Here is a 21,869-nt window from a genome sequence, read left to right on the forward strand (position 1 = left end):
CAAGGAAGCTGGGTATAGAATACCAGGTCCAGAGTCCAGAAAAGCTGAGTTCAAATCCAGCCTCAGACATTTAGTAGCTCTGTGACCTTGGGCAAGTCTCTTAACTTTTGTCTGCTTCTGTTTCCTCATCTGTAAAATGGGAATAATAATAGCACCTAACACCGTGGGTTGTTGTAAGGATGAAATGAGATAGTAATTGTAAGTTCTTCACCCAGTGACTGACACATAGTAATCACTATATAAATGTTAGCTAGTAACAGTAGTAGTAGTAGTAGTAGTAGTAGCTTCCTCTTTAGCCTGGAACTCTGAAGGTTTATATGATATGCACAGTGGTATGGGGTGTGTCCTCAGGTATGAAGAAATTACAAGTCTGACTTGCTCTTCCAAGACAGAAATCTCCTATGATTTCTCTAGGGATAAGTGTTGTGGCCTCTGGCCCATCCCCTAGGTTTGCCGCTGCCCCTACCCCAAGGAGGGCTCATGACATCTTAGCCTAGAGAATCCTGTGCCCTTCAGTTCCTGAGCTCTTCTTTATTTTTCTCCTCCACCCATCTCTTACCTTCACTGGTCACTTCACTGAAAGGTTTGTCCCTGGAACTTCCCACAGTTCAGAATCCCCAAGTCATTACCCAATACCGATTGCTGCTCAATATAGCTAAAAAAGAAAAAAAAAAAAGATTTGCTGGAGCTGGAGCTCAAATTACCAGTCAGGGGATTTCTTTCCTTCGATCATTTTCATTGAAGAGCACAGTGAAGGATCTTTGGAAGAAGCAGAGTGATGAGCAGGGAAATGATGGGGGAAGAATGAGTGAATCAATTGCCTTCTTGTACTCTGCCTGCAGGTTTACCATAGGTGACGGTCTGGCCTGAATAGCTCAACACTGGCAGGCTAAAGGTTTTGCAGCCTTGTATAGTGAGACACAGAGTGGGTTCTCCCCAGGAGGGTTTTTACAGGCTTGGGTAGCCAGGAATCCTCTTTACCTAATTTTCTCTAGGAGCTTGAGACCTGAGAATGGCAAAGAAAGTGAGAAAGAGAAAAAAAAACCAATGCAACTGAATATAGTTCAGTTACTTATCATCAGACAGGTGAAATAAGCAGTTACCTACGTAGTCTAATTTAAAGGTTGCCGGCAGTTCCATATACCCCAAAATATCTCCCTCCCAAGGGCTTATCATGGATCCCTGAAATCCATTAGAGACTGGCTAAATATGGTTCTATCCCTGAATAGGGCATAGTCATTAATATCCCAGGGTTCATTTTATAAGATTGTTTTCTCTGTGGAAGGAAAGACTGGAGTCAACATAAAACCATTCAGTTCTTAGGAGGTAGGTGATGACAGGGAGGAAGAGAGCAGAGAGACAAGGAACCACCAAAGAGAATCATCGCCTATTTTATTATTTTGTAGATGGCCACCCAGGCCACAGTCTGCATGAGATCTTTTTGATTCCTAGAGAGGTATACCAGCCTAGGACTCCTTCTTTACACCCCAATATTCCATACTATGCCATGGAGGATATCTGAAATCCCCTTAATAGCATCCCTAGTTAAAGCTACTTTCAGTTCAGCAATTCAACAAAAAAGTTGCCTGGACCAAAGTAAGTAGGTTTTTGTTTTTGTTTTGGGGGGGGGGCTTTTTTTCTAGGGGGAAAGGCAGGGCAATTGCAATTAAGTGACTTGCCCAAGGTCACACAGATAGTGTTAAGTGTCTGAGGCCGGATTTGAACTCAGGTACTCCTGACTCTAGGGCCAGCGCTAGATTCACTAGATTCACTAGATTAGCTGCCCCCAAAGTGTTTAATAAATCCACTTCCTTCCTTCTTTCCTTCTTTTTTCCTTATCTTCCTTTTTCCTTTCCTCCTTCCTTTCTTTCTCTTTTCCTTCCTTTCTCTTCCTTCCTTTCCACCTTTCTTCCCTTCTCACTTACCTCCTCCCTTCCTTCATTTCTCTCTCTTACTTTCTTCTTTCCTTCCTTCCTTTCTCTTTCTTCCTTGTACTAAGTGTCTTCTATGTGCAAAGCACTATGAATTAAAAGCCCTTCTCATTGAAGATGGCCAAGAGGACATCCTTTGGGGGAAATAAAAAGAATAATTGCATTGTGATTATCATTTGACAAAATCCAGTGAGCCTTTACAAGTTATCATCTTTTAGTCATTTCACTGAGGACCACTGGACCAAATGCACACTACTCCTCCCAGTTGACTTTCTCTTCTCTTTGTCCCCACGTCTGTTGCAGTCCCAACCTGTTATGTTGTTATTGGAAAGCTAGATTACATTGAGAAAGCAACAGGCCTTCTTTCTGGTTTCACTCTTTCACATGTTTGCTTTTCTTCCTGGCCAGTTAAAAATGAGGAGGTGCAAATCAAAGCTGGCGAGTACATGGGCCAGCTGCTGGAACAGGGTGCACTCCATTTCTTCGTCTCTGCTCGGATCAATGAGACCAGCAAGATTCTCGCCATGCAGAAATCAACTGTACTGCATATCCCTACAGTGAATCTCAAGGTCAGTTCCATCAATTCCAAAGAGGGGCAAGACCGACCAATGCATGCCCTAGTTCTTTGAGAAGTTGGGCATTCATTGATGCCAACTGGGCGTCAGTAACAAGTGAGCCCTGTGTGTGTGTTCCTTATTGCTCTAAAACCTGAGCCAGACTCTTCTGTTCTTTGAAAGAAATAAACAGCACTATATATAGTCACACAGACATTTCTCCAGATATAAATATGTAGCTATAGCTGGAGATATAAATGTATCTCTGGTTATAAATGTACTTATAGAAAAGTAACTAAAGATGTGATAGATACAGAAACACAGCTAACTATTAATTGTTCAGAATAAATCAGGGAAGGAACAGCATATATAAATGAAATACCCCCCCACCCTTAGGTAAACTTCCCCCACTGTGCCCTACCCAAAAGATTTTTTAACATCATCAATGTCTAGTACCTAACAAAGTACACAAATAGACTGGTTTGTATCAGACCTTTATATCCTTGCCAATCTCCTGCTTCAACCTTCAGAGTCTGTGTGGCTTCCAGTTACTACCAGAAATCGTGGTGTAGACTTATGGCCAATTCCCTCAAATTTGGAGGTGGGGGGAGGTTTCTTTTCACACCACCCTCCACAACACCATTGATAGTTCCTAGGAGCAGTAAAGGCAACAGCAGCTGTGGGAGAAGGGGTGTGTGGGAAGAGCTGCTTTCCCATATGCCTTAGCTTAGAATATAAACCAATCAACATTGGTTTATGGATGAATTCATTGATCAGTTCAGTTCATTGATCAATCAACATTGGTTGATTTATATGATACCTCATATGTGCTAGTCACTGTGCTAAGTGCTGGAAATATAGAAAGAGGCAAAAGACAGTTCCTGCCCTCAAAGAGCTTATAATCTAATGGGGGAGACAACATGCAAACGTGTGTGTGTGTATATATATATATACATACATACATATACATATATACACAGAAGATGACTAGGAAATAATAAAGGATAGGTATTAGAATCAAGAGGGCTTGGGGAAGGTTTTTTGTAGAAAGTGGGATTTGGGGGGGGGGGGGTGGAGAAGATGTAAAAGAAGCCAGAGAGGTCAGTAGTCAGAGTAGAGGGAGGAAAGCATTCCAAGCATGGGAGACAGCCAGAGAGAATGCCCAGAGCTAAGAGATGGAGGGCTCTTGGCAATACTCAAGGCCACAGCCAGTGGCACCTCACCTGTAAGCAAAAGCCCAAGATTGTTAAAGGAACTGAGGTGCCCAGTGATTAAAGGTACCTTCAGATGTCCAGCAGGCATCCTACATTAATGGGTGCCAGGAGATTTCTCAGGTCAGTGACAGCTAACAATTGGCACCCAGATCCTAGACAGGAATACTTCAGGCAACAGTTGGTTTTCTGAAAAATGGTGTTTAAGTTACAGAATTATCCAAGAGTTTTAGATGGAAGGAGCTTTAGCTGTAATTTAAAAAATAACAACCAAACTATAATAATAATAATAGCTAGCATTTAAGCCAGTATTAGAGCTTTAAGTTTGCAAAGTATTTTGCATATATTATCTCATTTGATACACACATATACCTATATATGTGTGTGTGTACATACATATATGTGTATACACACATAATGTCAGAATTGTCCTTTTCCTTTCTTTTAAATCTAGTTGCTGATAGAAGGCCATTCTATGTTTTTGTAGACTTCTAGCTTCACACATTTGAAGTTGAAATGGACCTTAGAGGTCCTGTAGTCAAGCCCCCTCAATTTTACATTTGGTGTATATAAGTATGACACTGTGTATATGTAAAGGTTTTGGCTGTTTCCTTTCACACCTAAATGTCTTTAAAGTCCTTTTGTTTTATGTGTGACTCCTCAGATTCACTCCTGTCCCTAGTAGTAAATGATATTTGATAGCCTTTCCTTCTACCTCTTTGTTCAATCCCTCCCCCAAAAAAAGGCAAACAGATGAAACAATGGAGTCAGGAAGTCCTAGGTTTTAATCCTGCCTTGGACACCTACCAGCTATGTGACCTTGGGCAAGTCACTTCTCTGGGTCTCAGGTTTTCCTTATCTATAAAATGAGGGACAATGGACCTCAGTGGCCTCTGAGGTTATTGTCCCTTCTACCTCTAAATCTATAATGCTAGGAACACTGGACTAAATGTTATAGAGGTGGTTAAAGAAAGCATTGTTCTTCCCCTTCTAAAGCTTCCACATTACTAGATTCTGCTGAATTTTGAAGCCTGTTCCCCCTTGGAGTGGCTCCTCTGCATAGCACCCTCATTTCCAGATGGGTACCTGTCTGGGAGGCATAACTCACCACTATTTGGCAGGCTTTCCATTCCATGCACATCTGGTGAATCATGGATGATTTTGTCCACAAAAAAATATTTACTATGGTAATAAACAACTCATCCCCTGAATGCATATTTGTAGAGAGACTTGGCTTTATGAGAGAGCCTTACTATTACAGAAGGCAAATTTCACTTCCATTTTTTCCCATCAAGAGAATGATAGAACAATATACTTTAGAGAATGAAAAAAAGTAGTATGCCACTAGTGACTGAACTATTTCCTAGATATAATTTATATTAACTCAGTGGATTCAGTGCCATCTGATTCATTATAAAAGTCTTCCAAAGAAGCATGGGGAAAATTACCAATAAGTCCCAAATCACTGTTTCCTGCCATATCCCAGCAAGTTCAGGGTATTGTTTTGTTTTTTTCCTGACACCATTTTAATGAATGAAAATCCCCTTTGCCCTAAATGAAAAAAAAATGCCATTATCATCAATTAATATATATTGAACATTCACAGAGTGCCTGGCAACTTACTCTGATGTATTACATGGGAATCTTTTTTTTTTCTCTGTCAAGTCAAAAAAATTGGTAGGAAGAGTTCTGTTCTGGTTTTTTGAGAATTTAACTAAAGTTTAGCTCATGATCATTGACCTTACCTGGCAACAAATAAAGAAGGTAATATAGGAATCCATCCTTTATTGTCTTCCAGAAAATAAATGTAACCTTCCTTGTAAATAGATGCTAATATCTTTGCTCTTCCTCTGTCAGAATATATGTGAAATCCCTAGTTATATTTCCCCAGCAAGTAATTGGTTATAATTGGCTACAATCACAGGCTGAGGGAAAGGATAGAAGATAGTAAAATGGATAATTAATTGCAGTCAGATATATATGTATGTATATATGTTTGTATGTATGTATATCACATATACATATATAGTGCTAATCTCGACTGATTTCAATAAAAATAAAACTATTATAACTCTCTTATCCTCCCTTAATTAATGACATGAATACTAGATACAACGAAGATCACTTATTTTTCCTCAAAATATTTGTCTTCTAACTGAGCTCTTATTTTTAGCCCCCCTTTACAGTAAAGGTTTGGGTTGGGGGGGGTTGTTTTTTTTTTTTTAAAGCATGTACTAAATGAAAGAAATTTTTGGAGAGAATTTTGTTTAGAAAAGCCTGTAGTCACAACAGGGACTATCCAAGACACCAAATTATTGGGATTTCCTATTGAAACAAAGTACTGACTTTGTCCAACTGGCCAAATTAAATGTCCTAGACAAGAAATCAATATGTGAATATTGGTGAATTATATTTAATCTGGAAAAGTGCCAAATAATGTTTCTTTAAAAAAAGAAAAATATTTTAAATGTAAAATTGAAAAAAATCAGAAACCAGTGACTTTACAAATATGAAAATTGACATTGATGTCACTTTACATGACCATTTGAAAGCATTAGAGTGACTGCACTGATTTCTAACACAGATCATGTAAAAGACCTTTCTTCATACAACTTTCATTGGATGAGTCAAAAGGTCATTTCTTTCAAGGTTTTACCAGGGCAAGAATTTAGAAATATAAATAGGCTGATTGGGAATGCCTACCGTGTTTCCCCGATAATAAGACACTGTCTTATTAATTTTTTTGGACAGAAAAACACCAGAGGGCTTATTTTCAGGGGAGGGCTTATTTTAATGAACATTGACAGCAATTTTAATAAACAGGTAAATGTGAACAAAAAATGTACCTTTATTCAATAATGAATTCAATAAAGAACAGGATGACGCGCTCACTGCTGCAGCTCTGATTGGATGCAGCTCGGAACGTGGCGTGCGTTTCACCTGGGGGGGGACGGTGCATACAGAGGGTACCATAATGTAGCGTGTAGCGCAGGGGATCACCTTCACTACAGTAGCAATCTCAATAGGGCTTATTTTTGGGGGAGGGCTTATTTTAGAGGAATCTTACACAGTAAGGGGAGGGCTTATTTTCGGGATAGGTCTTATTATCGGGGAAACATGGTAGCAAGAGGATTGAGTGCAAATAAGTAGAAAGCTATGGAACATCCCTTAGACACTAATAGGAAAAACCACAACTTTTGCCCCAACTGGTATGGTAATAAGTTAGAGTTTTCAATGTTTCATAAATCCCATATATTGTAATATGTCTTTTTATTGCACCCATCCCACAGCCAGATTCAAAACATAACATCTAAATATTGTGTTTATGCCTAAACTGATTTTTCTTCTGTGATAAAAAGGGGAAAAACATAATAAATTTTCCAACCAAAGCTGATATTGCTGAACTTGGCCTGGCTTTTCACAATTATTTTATTTCTAAGGTTAATTGCAACATCTCTTCACACAAAATTCCTACTCAGATGTTTCATTGTGATGTGGAGGTGACCCTGGGGTCTCTAAGGCTAACCCAGCAAAAGCAAAGCTCAGATAGTTTCTACCAAACTTGAAAGGCTTCAAACAGAGGTCCAAAAACAGACTGTACAACCCAAATATGGAATAAAAGAGTGTGACTTTGTGACTTTCTATGTGAGGCTAAAACAATCTATCAATGCACCTGAAGGGGAAGGGGGATGGGGGACAGGGAACCTAAAATAGTTGTTTTAGATCATAGAGTCCCAGCCAAAAAGATAAATCCCATAGTGGCTGACTGATTTTTTAAAAAATTTTCGAGCTCTGGTGGCATTAGCTCTTTTTTCACTAACTTCTAATCTTGGCAATAGCAAAGGGTTGGGATGAAGAGAAGGAAGAAGAAAAGAGAGAAGATAAAGGAAGGGAAGGGAAAAGAAAGAAGGAATGGGAGAGGGGGGGTAGAAAAGAAAAGGTGAGGGGAGAAGAGAAAAGAAAAGGGAAAAGGAGGGAAGTCTTGAGCCTTTAATGAATTAAAATGTCATGACTCAAAATACAAACATTTTTTTTTGCCCATTTTTGATTACTATGTTCCTTGTGGTCAAATCAGCTGTAAAATCCTCCTGTTCACTCATGCTGATTTCAAGTGTGTCCTGGAATCTTCTGAGCCAGGTGCAAAGCCGTGTGGAAACTGTCTCCCACTTCTGGCACCCGACACCTGGCCCAGCTTTGTTCTGCCAAAGGAACTCTGAAATACAGTCTACCTGGCAGGAAATCTGAGAATCTCCCTAGGAAAGGGGTTCACCTGGTGGCTCTCACCACTGACCTGACACCTCAATAAATGCATTTCTACCTCCTGCTGACCAGGAACAGCCAAGTGCCCTCAGCAACTATCTCTCACTCTAGTTTGGTGTATAGGGTGTTATTTTGGGGGGGGGGGGAATGTTATTGGGGGGGTGTTTTTTGGTTTATGTGTTTGTTTTTAGAAAAGGAGCACCATACTGAATGGTATTTTTCTATCTTCTTGATGTTCTTCCCTCAGTCAAAGTGACAAATTTTTCTCTCCTCCTTAAGATTCTTCCAACCAAAAGTAGTTGCAACAAATCTTTAAAATAAAAAAAAGTAGATTTTGTTTGACACTGATAAGTTGCATTTTTGTTCCCTTGGCTCCTTAGGTTCGAGGACAAAAAGTAGTTGGCTCAGACATGGTTGTCACGGTAGAATTCACCAACCCACTGAAAGAAACACTGTACAATATCTGGATACATCTTGATGGACCTGGAATAATGAAACCTATCAGGAAAAAGTTTCGGTAAGGATCCCACTGACATCAGTGGGGTTGCTCTCTCTGTTTCTCATTCTTCCCTTTCATGTAGCCTAGAAGAGGGAAAAAAGGCACAAGATGGTGGGTCAAAAGTTCTGGATTCCAAGGCCAGATCTGTCATTTACTACCTGGGTGGCTTCCAACAGGCCAATATCCCTCTGGGTCTCAGTTTCCTTTTCTATAAAATGATGGGGGGGAGGGCAGCTAGGTGGCAAAGTGAATAGAGCACTGGCCCTGGAGTCAGGAAAAGCTGAGCTCAAAGCTGGCCTCAGACACTTTGCACACTTACTAGCTGTGTGACCTTGGGCAAGTCACTTAATCCCAATTGCCTTGCCTTCCCCCCTCCAAAAAAAATTATGGGAATGAACTTGATGATTTCTAAATCCTGTGAAATTCCCCCAGTGAAGAAAGTCCTTATTTGCCAGGGGGCAAAGAAGGGAAGCAGGATAAGGTAAGGGGTAACAGAGCTGGGCTCAGAATCAGAAAGACCCGGATTCAAGTCCTGTCTTTGAGACATGTAAGTTCTGTAACCCTGGACAAGTCACTTGATTTCTCTGTCACCCTGGAAATCTCTCAAAGTCATGTGCCATCTGAACTAGCTGATGAAGTTCCTTACCAGGATCTCCTTATACCAATAAAATCGTAAGTTGAGCCCTACCCCCAAAAGTATAAGTAAATAAAAGTATTATTGATTCCCCTCCCCAACTACTTTAAACCTCCTCGGCTCCCAACCCATCCTAATAGCAGAAACTCAAATTCTGAAGGCCCCTCTTAGCAAAAATTTAAGAAGGAGCCCCATTTCCCTTTATTGACTGTAATATAAATCCATTTCCAGCAGAGAGGGACAAATGATAATAATAATAGAAATAAACATTTATTGAGTACTTACTTTGTACCAGCACTGTGCTGTGCTTTACAATTATTATCACATTTGCTCCCCACAACAATCCTGGGAGGAAGGTGCCATTTTTATACTCATTTTACAGATGAAGAAACTGAGGCAAACAGGATGCCCTCCCTTCAAGTCCCTCCTATATGCACACTCTGACTTGTTTCTTGGGTGGTAATAGTGACTTTATTCCTGAACTTCAACTGCCAATGTCCTCAGCTGCCCACAAGGAAATGCTGAGTACAGGGGTCGAGAATAGGTCTGGGTCAGGCCAGCTTTGTCATACTCTGTCATCTGAGAAAGGCAGAAGTTGCTCCAGGGTCTGTGGAGTCCTGAGGGAGTTGAGTCTCAGTCAGTCTTCATGCCAAAGTTTATCTTCTCTGACTATTAGATTCCTCGGTGTTGATGACCCCAAATTCCTTGAGAATCAGATGCTGGAGGTCAAAAGAGACTTCAGAGATTATTTAGTCCAACCTCCCACCCATTGCAGAAACTCAATCTTCAACATCCCTAACAGATAACCATTCCCTTCTATTTGAAGATTTTCACTGACTGAAAACTCACTCATTTCACAAAGCAGAGTATTTCTTTTATTAAAAAAAAAAACTAATTAAAAAATGTTCTTCCTAAAACTGAACCACAATCTGTCTTAACCTGCAGGGTGCTATGATAAGAACACAGGATCCAGAGTCAGAAAATTTGGGTTTGAATTCCAATCCTGCTACTTATTACCTGTGTAACTTTGGACAACCTTAGGTAGCTTAGTGACACAGTGGATAGGGCTATGGACTGGAAGTCAGGAAGACCAGAGTTCAAATGTGACCTCAGACACTAACTAGCCATGTGTCACTGGGCATGTCATTTAAATTCCCTAGGCCTCATTTTCATGTATGAGTAGTATTATAATAAGTATTAATAATTGTTATTATAGTATTATAATAGTGTTAATATTATTCTAATACTAGTATAGAAATATTATTATACTAGTATTTTAATATTAATATTATTACAATGGCATTATAATAATATTAATATTATATAATGCTATAATAATATTAATAGTATTATACTAGTATAATAATTATAATAGTATTATTACATAATTATAATACTATTGTAATATATAATTACTATTATAATACTATTATACAATTACAATACTAATACTGTTATACTTTATTATTATGTATATTATATATTATATACAATACTAATACTATTATACTTCATTATTATACTATATTATACTACTATAATATATTATATATTACAATATAAACTATTATAATTAATATTATAATACTACTATAATAATACTAATATTATTATAATACTATTATAATAATGCCTACCTCCCAGGGTTGTTGCAAGATTTAAGTAAGATAATATGAGGAAAAGCGCTTTGCAAAACTTTAAGCCATTAAAACTGAACCGAAACATTTGAGACATCCTGTATAAATGCTGTTATTATCAATCAGTCATTCAACAAACATTTATTAAAAGGGCTTACATTAAGCTGTAGAGATACAAATAAGGCAAAAGACAGTCCCTGCCATCAAGGAGTTCACAGTGTAATGGAGGAAACAACAAATAGATATATACAGGATATGTAGGAAATAATTAGCAGAGGGAAGGCACTAGAATTAAAAGGGGTTGGGAAAGACTTTCTGTAGAAGATGGGATTTTAGTTGGAACCTAAAGGAAACCAGCGAAACCAACGGGCAGAGATGAGGAGGAAGAACTTTCTATAAATGGAGAGTAGCCTGGAGCCAAGAGATGGAGGATCTTGTTGATGGAATAGCCAGGAGGCCAGGGTCATTAGATTGAAGATTACCTGGTGAGTAGAAAGGTATAAGAACACTGGAAATATAGAAGTGAGCTAGGCTTTGAACACCAAGCAGAGGATTGTGTATCTGGTCCTGGAGATGAAGGGAGCCACTAGAATTTGTTGAGAAAAGGTGGTCCTATGTTTGGACCTGTGCTTTAGGAAAATCACTTTACTGGCTGAATGAGGATAGATTGGAGTGGGAAGAGATTTGAGGCAGGCATATCCACCAGCAAGCTGTTACAGTGGTCCAGGCTGAGGTGGTAAGGGCCTGTATGAGGGGGACAGCAGTGTCAGAAGAGAAAAGGAAGGTTTTTCAAGAGATGCTGCAAGCATAAAATCAGCAAAGGCCTTGATAACAGATTGGATTTGAGAGGGAAAGGTGAGAGAGTAAGGAGTTAGTTGTACATGACTCTACATTGCCAGTCTGAGACACTGGGAAGTTAGCATTAACTTCTTCAGTAATGAGGAAGATAGGCAGGCAGTAGGATATAGGAGGAAAGATAATGAGTTACGTTTTAGATATGTTTAGTTTAAGATATTTACTGGACACCCAGTTTAAGATGTCTGGAAAGCAGTTGGAGATGCTAGATTGGAGGTCAGCAGAGAGGTTGGTCAGGATAGGTAGATTTGAGAATCATCAGCATAGAGAATGGCAATTAAATCCAGGGCAGTCGATGAGATCTATACTAAGTGAATTAGTATAGAAGGGGGTGGCTAGGTGACACAGTGAATAGAGCACTGGCCCTGGAATCAGGAGGACCTGAGTTCAAATCAGCCTCAGACACTTAACACTTACTATCCATGTGACCTTGGTCAAGTCACTTAGCCCCAACTGCCCTGCTTTTCCCCCTCCAAAAAGAAAAAAATAATTAGTATAGGAGGAGAATAGAAAAGGGCCTGAGAGACACCTTACAGTTAGAAGGAGTGATCTGGATGAGGATCCAGCAAAAGCACCTGCAAGAGAGGGGTCAATAGGTGGGACAAAAATCAGGAGAGAGGGTGTCTCAAAAACCCAGAGAGAAGAGAGTATCAAGAAGGTGATCAATAGTATTAAAGAGAGATTGAGGAGAGATTGAAGAGAATGAGTATTGAGAAGAGGCTGTTGGGTTTAGGCAATTAAGAGATCATTAGTAACTTTGGAGAGAGCAGTTTAAGAGGAATAATAAAGTCACTAGTTAGATTGTAAGGGATTAAGAAGAGAATGAGAGGAGAGAAAGGGGAGGCACCTATTACTATTATTGTTATTGTTACTGCTGTTATTATTGTTATCATTAATTTGCCTCTTGACAGACCTTCAAGGCAGTTCCTGTGTAACTCACCCACCCCTCTCCCTTGTCTTCTTTTCCCTCAACCATCCATGGAAACCATCCATGGTTTCCAGGTCCCTTTCCATACAAGTCACTGTCCTCTGTTTATGTCCAAAGTCAGGCAATCTCCCTTAAGGTTTGTGCCTAGAACTAAACACAGTTCTCTAGATGTTTGCTAGCTTGCTTTCCAACTTTTTGATCTCTAAAAAAATATAGGGTGTCCCAAATGTCTTTAAGCTTTAATAATAGCTAAAAATGGCACTAAGTCTTTTGGGACATTCTATTAACTTCTGGAATTAATAGCTGGAATTTCTATAGCACTTCACATTTGGAAAACACTTTATGTGCACAAAATATCTATCAGTCTCACAACAACCCTGTGAGCTGTTACAAGTAATACTAATACTTTTTACAGATAGGGAAATAGTAGCGAAGAGATTGACTTGTCCATGGGTCATATAAGAGCAGGGATTGTTTTGGTTTGGTTTGGTTTTTTGCCTCTTTTTGTATCCCTAGTGCTTAACACAGTGCCTGGCATAGAGTAAGTGCTTAATAAATGTTTATTGAGTTGGATTTTGGACTCCAGCTCCAGCCAGGGTCAATTGGACATTATTTGTTGTTGTTTGTCCATTCTCTAAGAGGACCAGCATCACAGGCAATGTGTTGTCTTTCGAGTGAAGTGGATTTAGGGCAGTTACACGAAGTCACCAGCCTCACTCTCTCTTCCCGCGTCATCAAGGTTCAGAGGAAAGACAATAGTTCTCTAAAGTGGGACCTTATAAGGGTTGGGGAAGGAGTTATGGGATTCACTTGGCCCTGGAGACTGCCTTGTGACTTGAGAACTGTGGGAATTTGCCTAGCCTACTTTGTGGAACTCCTCCTCCTCTGAGTTAGCCCTGTGGTTATTGCTGCCAGACCTCTCTCAGGTCTTTTACATTTCACCGTCTTCATACTGATAATTTCCATTAATGTCATTTTTATCTCTCAGATGTCAAAACCCCATGAGTTCCCTAGCCCATGCTTTCTCTTTGTGTAACCCTGGGCAATTAACTTAAGCTTTCTTAACTACAGGTCCCTCCCCTGTAAAATGATAGAATTGGACCATCAGAGACAGCAACTGCAACACTATCCATGTATGGCCAGAACCAGATTAAAGTATGATTGAGAATTAACAAAATATATAAAAATACAAAAGAACATAGATAATGTTAATATGTGGTTTTCTAAGTCAACATGCTGCCCACAGGAATCCTTACATATGGTTTAGTGCCCTCCCCCCAAATGTGACATGGATAGACTAGAAGAGCTTTAAAGTCTCTGCCAGCTCTAATTCTATCTATACAGAGATGCATAGTATCAGAGAAGACTAGTCACTTTGGTGACTTTGCTTCCTCTTGTTGATGCAATAAGTAGAAGGAAAAAAAAAACACTTGAGACTTATTTTTAAAACTAGCAAGCAGAAAATATTCAGCTATTGAGCACTAACATATAAGTCACAGGAAAATGAATTAAATTAGAAATCATGCCCAACTAGAGGGAGGGGTCAGAACAGACCACCCTACTTCAGTCAGAGACTGCATCTTCAATCACCCACTCTCACACCTCCCCACACTAATCAACAACAAGAATGTCTCAGGCAAAGGCAAACAATGCTTCTCTTTTTTTTTCAAACATCTCCCCTGCTGCTGCACCCTTTTTTTTTCCTCTTCTCATCCACTATCCCCCAAGCTTTTTGACCAAGACTCATCATCCCTCTGGTCACTATTGGAGTATCTAGAAAAAGATCTGTTCCCATGAGGCCTTCCCTGCCAGGCATCTGTTGTATGGGCATAAGCCTACATATTTGTCTGTGGGTGAATAGCAAGCCAACAGATAGATACAAAGGGACTTAATGTATAGGTGTATAGTAGGGGGTGCGGGATACCAATCATCTGAAAATATGGCCTCTGAATCAGTTCTGCTCTATCTTGTGAAGGTTCCCCATCTTGGAGACTTGAGGCTTTAATCCAGATGAGATCTTATAGGAGCTTAATTTTAGTGTCTTCCCATCTCCCTTCTTGAGATCTATTACATTTGGAGGGGGGAAGGCAAAGAGGGGAGGAGCTATATGGTAGCAAATTAAATGATCTGGTCCATATTCTGGCTTAACTCCACCAAGAAATATGTCCTTAATTGACAAGATAGATATGGAAGATGGTTCTTAGGCCATTAAGGCTCTTGTAAAGAACCACATCCAAGGTATAACCGATTCCAGATACCTAAAGCTTTGTAGTTCAAAGCTGGTCAGAACTCGGAAAGAATAAGCCATGGCAGTATCATACATTAATTAGATCATATGCCCTGGTCAACACAGTTCAGCCTAAAAGTAGGAAAAACAAGGGACCTCAGTGCTGTAGAGGTCTAGTATGAGAATGATCCCCTATTTTAGTAATTCAGGGTCCCAGGACAGGGAAGTCAGGAAGATCTGAGATCAAGTTCAATCTCAGACACTTACTAGCTGTGGGACCTGGGCAAGTCACTTAACCCTGTTTGCCTCAATTTCCTCATCTGTAAAATGAGCTTGAAAAGGAAATGGAAAACTATTACAGTATCTTTGCCAAGAAAACCCCAAAAGGGGTTGTGAAGAATCAGACAGAACTGAAAAAAATTCATTCTCTCTGTCTTTCCATCTCTCTATCTCTCTCTGTCTCTGTCCATATCTATATATATATATCTATCTATATATATATATATGTGTGTGTGTGTACACATACATACATATATATGTATATGTGTGGATATATATATATATACAGAGAGAGAGAGAGAGAGAGAGAGAGAGAGAGAGAGAGAGTAAAGATTATGTAATGTGTCGGAGCCAGCTTTCTTTGTTGACTTGCTCTAATTTAAGGGCACGAAGGCCAAATGTACAAAGAATTTGCCACCTTTTGGTAGTCCAGAGCTGAGGAGGGCTAGGTGCCAAGCTACTGAATGATAGAGGGCCTGGGAATTCAGTGGCTCAAGAATATAAAATATAAAAAGAATATAAAATAAAATATAAAAAAAAGAGAGTGGAGAGGAGAGATGCCGTGTCTCCTTCATCCTCTGTTCCCATCTTCACTGTAACACAACTCTTCCTACCACCATCCTATCTTGTATCAGATGCTCTATGACTTTCAACTTTTAAGTTTCTATTTTTCAGAGGGTATGCCAACAGCTTATCTTCCAGACTTAATTTTCTTTAACAAAAAAAAAAATAAGAAAGATTACACTCAATGAGTTGTTGAAAGCAAAATGTCCTGGATCTTATTTTGGTTTTTCATATTAAGTTTCCTGGGCAGATCAGAGTCTGAGAGTTAGGCACACAGAGGACAAACCATAGGTAGTTGCAGTTTATTGTAATAATAATCTCATTTGCCTGCATGTATTCAAGATGATAAATGGCTATTGGATGCTGATGGCTCAGCACATTACTTGGAATCATTTATCACAACATCTATTCCCAGGCAAATGAGATTATTCCGATGTTACTCCATTTACCAATGGAGGGTGGGAAATAATTGTCTTCTCTTTTTGCATATACATTCTCTGTGTATAAATATAGATAAATAAATATGGCATATACACATACTCATTTAGCATATGTGAATAATCCTTGTATTTGTATTTGGGGGAAGGGGACACTGGACCTGTGATCTTTTTTATAGGGAGTACTCAGTAAGGAACCTCCCACCATCCATGCAGACTGAAAACTAGGACCTGGGAAATGTTCATCTTCAGGAGTTGCTCTGGGATCTGTGAGAGAAATTGATTTGCTCAGAGTCACATAGCCAGCATGAGTCAGAAGTGGGATTTAAATTCAGGGCTTATGGACTTCCACACTAGCTCTCTAGCCACTATGCCACGTGTCCCTCTAGTATATATACATCAATATGTGTACACGTAAATGCATGGTTGGCTCAGGCAGAGGAGAATGCAGAAATGATTATGAGTCATTAAAAATTAACTGAAAATACAAGCAGCACTGAGTCTGAAGCCAGTAAACTTGGGTTATGGTCTCGGAGGCTCAGCCAAAAACTCTTTAGGTGACTTTATGGGACTTGCATTGTCTCTCTGAGTCAATTTTAGTAACAATAACAGCAGCAGCAGCTAACATTGATTAAGGGCTTCGAAATTTTCAGAGCATTTTACAAATATTATATCATTTTATTTTCACAACTGTGAGGAGTAGGTGCCATCATTATCCCCATTTTACAGATGAGCAAAGTGAGGCAATATGTTACTTGCCCAAGGTCACATACGTGGTAAGTTTCTGAAGCAGAACTGGAACTCAAGTTCCATTGAAGTTCTGTGCTCTGCTTGCCACCTAGGTGGTGATGATGGTGGTCGTGGTGGTGGTGGCAGTGGCAGTAGTAGCAGCAGCAGCAGTGGTACCGTAGTTGTTTGTGTGTTATTTTCTCATCTTTAAAATGAGAGGGTTCAATTAAATGACCTCTAAGGTTCCTATGAGTTCTAATTTTATGACCATCCCTACACTAGGAGCTTATTCATCCCTTTATGGCCTTAGTCTTTCCCTAAAAGCCCCCAATTTAACATCTACCATCAAGACCAAGGCTTCCAGAAACTTAGTTTCCATAGCTGTAGATTCTCCTAACCAGGAATTCATTTCCTGGTCTAGTATTTCTTCTTGATCTTGAACTTGAAGCATAAAATGCTGGCTTATATATAACTTAGATATATTTGGATTAGTCTAGCCTCAGATTAAGTGCTTTTTAAATCCATGTATGAATGGGAGGGAGGAGAGGTGGAGAGATCCTAACCCTATTATAATTACAGATGACTCAGCATAGTAACAGGCTAAAACAAACTGTACAAAATCCCTTCTTTGGACCCTAAGCAACCTGGACTGACTATCTACACTGAGTAAAGGAAACTTGCTAACTAAATCAACCACATTTCCCACTTTACTTTATAATCTGCTAAAAATTTGTCCTAAAATAGGCCATGTCTACACAACACTAAGACAAAGCCAAATTAGTCAATTATGTAAAGTAGCCAATCAATTCACAAACAAATGTAAGGTTAAATTATGTTTCTGTCGTGCTATCCACTAGGGATTCAGAATTACCAATCTTACCACTGTGAGACAGCAGTCACCCTATAAACAGGGAGGAAGGGAACAAGCATTTATTAAATGTCTACTGTGTGCCAAGTACTTTAATATTTTACAGGTATTATTTCATCCTTACCACAACTCTGTAAGGTAGATGTAACTATTATTTTTCCCATTTTACAGTTGAAGAAACTGAGATAGAAAGAAGTTAAAAGACTTGCCCAGGAGAGCTAGGAAGTATCTAAGGCTGAATTTGTACACTGGACTCAGGTCTTCCTGACTCTAGGCCCAGCATTCTATTCACTATGCTTCCCAGCTACTCCTTAACAGCAAAGTTAAACATGGAAGTAACTAGATGCCTTAGTGGATAAAGCACTGGACCTGGAGTCTAGAAGATCTGAGTTAAAATTTGACTTCAGACACTTACTGGCTACGTGACCCTGGGCAAGTCACTTACTTCTGTTTAACTCAGTTCTTCATTTATAAAATTAGTTGGAGAAGGAAATGGCAAACCATTTTAGTATCTTTGCCAACAAAACTCCATGGACAATATCAATATACTATGGTCCATGGGGTCATGAAGAGACAGACGTGACAGAACAGCTCACCTGATTAAATTTTTTTAACTTTTTAACCAGTTACACAGCTTGATACAGACCTAGCCACAATATATTAATTATATAACATAAATAAATATAATAAATATTATAATAAAATTATAATATGATAAAATAAGAAATATTAATTGCATAATATAAAACTACTCATTTAGTTTTGGTTCAATGCTTTTTTTTGAATGGAGACAAATAAACCTCCTATTATCATAATAAGTCCTTCTAATTATTAGCATAAAACACATATTCAGACAGGACTGTTTCAAATATAAATGCATCCCAGAACATACAAGGTCAGTTTTCACTCATGATTATTTATAGCCCATGCACCAATATTTCCAACTTGTTATTAACTTTTAAGCAGCTAAAAATGTGTTAGATATTAACTCCTTGTAGAATCAACAATTTCAATAACAGTGGAGCAACTCAGATCTTTCTTCAGTCAGATTTCTCTTTGGTGTGTTACAACTTTTTTTTCACTGCTACTTTTGCCCCTCTGCTCACTATCAACCCAGGTTGTCCATTCTGATGAGCAGGTCCTTTCTTTAGCCAAGTATCAACTCTTCAAAATCCAGCATTCAGCTCTCTGATATAATACAACAAATCATGTCCTAGACAGGCGAATACAAAAGCATGACATGTGAGCATAATAGTATTTGGTGCTCTAAAGCTGAGTCTGGGAACAAACATGTAAAGAAAAAAGCAAAAAGGATTTTTTTTTTGAGTGGGGAGGAAAAAGATGAAGTATCCTGGGCCCTGCATTAGCTAGGCCAGTCCAGTAATCTAGGCTCAGAGGTTAAAGTAGTAATAAAACCAACTTTACTTATCAAAGGAATGAAAAGAATAGATTTCTAAAGTGAAAACAATATCAAACATTATTCCCCCCCTGTATCAACAGTCACCATGGAAACCAATCAAGTAAGTAAGGAATATAGAAAAGCTTTTTCTCACCTGCAGTAGGAGCTCAGGTACACCTTCCAATTCCAGTTCCCAACTGTTTGGGCTTTCTTTGCCTCCAAGGGCAAGGAAGTCAACCTGCCTCCTTCAGTGACTGACCTAGTCATACCTAATATGCCAGGTATTGGGAAGGCCTGCCAAGAGAAAGGGAGAGGATGAGACTGCAGCTAACCATGATGAGAATGTCACATTCCACTCCTCAACAATTGCCTTAAACCATCCCCACTCCTACCCCTGGTCCAGATGTCCCAGCAGAGGGAGCTCCTATCATGAGGAAGGAAGGAAAGAAGATCAAAGACAGGATAGCATCACTGCTTAGGGTAGAGAGAACAATGGAGAGAAGGCAGAACTTCTCTACAGCCTCACTGACCGACATCCATAAACCAGGAAAGGCATTATGTGACTCTATAGAATCATAATTATTAATTACAAAAGAAAACAAAGAGATCCACTGATGGACCCTCTTCTGTTACTGCTGATAAAAGGCTCTGAGTAGTCTGAGACCCAGAATGCTAAAGTGATTTAGCCATGTCCTGAGCCTAGGAAAAGCAGGGTGAATATGGCAAACAGTTAAAAGACCTGGATTTGAATCTCAGCACCATTCCACATATAAGCTATCAAGTTGCTTAAACCTTTCTGATACTTAACTATCTGTGTGACATTGTTCAGTCAATGATCAGTCTGGCAGTCAGACAACAAGAGCTCTAGGCATGAGGGACTGCCAGCGTAGACACAGAGATGGGAGTGTTACCTTTGTGGAACTGCAATAGGCCAGCATAGCCGAATCATATAGTCATAAATAAGGGGAGGGTGGAAGAAGGCTGGAAAGTAAGAAGGGGCCAGGTTAAAGCAGCTTTTAAATACCAAACAGGGCAGTTTGCATTTGAGGCTACAAGTCACTTAACTTCCATGGTCTTGTTTCCTCATCTATAAGATGGACCTTGAAGACCCCTTCCAGCTCTAGACCTATACTTGAAGACTTAAGCACTTGAAAACAATGATTATGCAAAAATGATATACAAACATGGGGTAAAATTAAGAATATATCCTTGTGGCATCCAATAGAGATCCAGAAATGCTAGCCCTCACACTTTGAAAGTCTCCAAGAAACTTGTCCAATCAGACCTCATGGTACCAAAAACATTTGGCATCATAGAGGCATGGGCCCACAGAGTGGAGCAAATAGAAACGTACACAGGTCTGGGCTACCTTGCCCTCACTTGCCCTTAAACATTTGCCTTTAGATAAGAGTCTCTAGACTAGAAATAACCTAGAAGGTGCTTTCTGAGACTTGAGAGTTAATGAGTGAAATTTTCAATGAACTTTTTAGTTAAATTCATTCATTCAGCAAACATTTATTAAGCACCTACTGCATACTCCTATGCCAGATGCTGGGGAAGATGCTTTGTCCTATTCAAACTTTATGTCTTCCCCAGACCCTGACTTTATGGTTTATAAAGGAGGTTAGAAGTAGCAGTAATGATAGTAAATAGGTAGTAGTAGTAGTAAATAGTAGTAGTTATAACAGTAGTCTTAAGTAGTAGTGGTAGCAGTAGCAATAAATAGTAGTACTAGTAATAGTAAGTTATAGTACTACTACTAATAAGTAGTAGTTAGTAGTAAATAGTAAGTAGTAATAGCAAATATTAATAGAAGTAGCAACAGTAGTATTAAGTATTAGTAGTAGTGGTAGAAGTAAATAGTAGTAATAATAAGTAGTAGTTAGTAGTAATAGCAAGTAGTAGTAGTTAGTAGGAATTGTAAATACTACTACTAATAAGCAGTTATTAGTTTTAAATAGTAGTAGAAATAAGTAATAGTAGTAAGTACTACTAGTAGTAATTAGTAGTAGTAATAAGTAGTTAGTAGTAGTTGTCATTGTAGTAATTCTTATTTATATAGCATATTTGGTTGGCAAAGACCTATCCTCACAACAATCATGTGAAGGCAAGTATTAATATCCCCATTTTACAGATGATAAAATTGAGTGATTCATCTGTGGTCATACAGCAATTTCAGTGTGATTTGTTCCAGGGCCTGTTGCTCTAAGTCTAACATGATATACAATATCACATGATGATTGCACTATACAGTCCAATAATGATGAAGATGTACCATAGAAGGCTTAAGGGGGAAGAGTATTAATCATGGATTTAATGGAAGAGCTAGCATTTGAGTTCAGTTTTTAAAGGCTGGATAGAAATTCAGTAGGAACAGAGTGAAGAAGGCATTTCAGACCTAAGAGATGGTATCAGCAAAGGCTTGGATATAAAAGGCACATCAGATGTTCAGAGACAGACAATGAACCATAGCAGATCACCAAAGGAATCTGAAATGGAGAAGACCTCTGCAGTCTGTCCAATCTAAGGTAACAAATAAGAGATGAGGACAGATCTCATGTCACTTAATCTAGCTCTGGCTGTAATTCATTCACAGAGCCTAATAATATAACATGTCACAGCACAGATGAGCAGTATGATATAGTGGGTAGCAGCATGGTACAAAGGAAAGAGTCTTGCATTTAAAGTCAGGCGACCTGAGTTCAAATCCCAGCACTATCATTTATTATTTTTATGACTTTGGGCAAAATACCCAACCTCTTTTTTTTTTTTAAAGCAATAGGGGTTAAGTAACTTGCTCAAGGTTACACGTCCAGTTATTTCTGGGTGTGGTGCTATGTATATGAGCCTGGATTTG

At 39.0% G+C, this 21,869-nt stretch overlaps 1 protein-coding gene and 1 long non-coding RNA gene across 3 annotated transcripts in view; one reads left to right on the top strand and one right to left on the bottom strand.

Moving 5' to 3' along the window:
* The window catches only part of F13A1 (coagulation factor XIII A chain), a 407,127-nt gene that overhangs the window by 383,142 nt on the left and 2,116 nt on the right, over nucleotides 1–21,869 (top strand). For both annotated transcript variants that reach the window (XM_069103537.1, XM_069103536.1), the window contains 2 exons: nucleotides 2,340–2,500; nucleotides 8,337–8,473. In XM_069103537.1, coding sequence (XP_068959638.1) covers nucleotides 2,340–2,500; nucleotides 8,337–8,473 — 298 coding nt within the window. The remainder of the gene's footprint in view (nucleotides 1–2,339; nucleotides 2,501–8,336; nucleotides 8,474–21,869) is intronic.
* LOC138173522 (uncharacterized) overlaps nucleotides 9,085–21,869 on the bottom strand; it is a 117,025-nt gene continuing 104,240 nt past the window's right edge. Inside the window, exons 2-3 of the long non-coding RNA XR_011171425.1 lie at nucleotides 19,167–19,306; nucleotides 9,085–9,808 (exon numbers count right to left, since the gene is read on the bottom strand). This is a non-coding gene — a long non-coding RNA (uncharacterized lncRNA). The remainder of the gene's footprint in view (nucleotides 9,809–19,166; nucleotides 19,307–21,869) is intronic.

Source organism: Petaurus breviceps, unplaced genomic scaffold, assembly GCF_028583685.1.
Source record: "Petaurus breviceps papuanus isolate PSGF00001 unplaced genomic scaffold, PetGlider_PUasm1.0 582, whole genome shotgun sequence".
Taxonomy (NCBI): domain Eukaryota; kingdom Metazoa; phylum Chordata; class Mammalia; order Diprotodontia; family Petauridae; genus Petaurus; species Petaurus breviceps.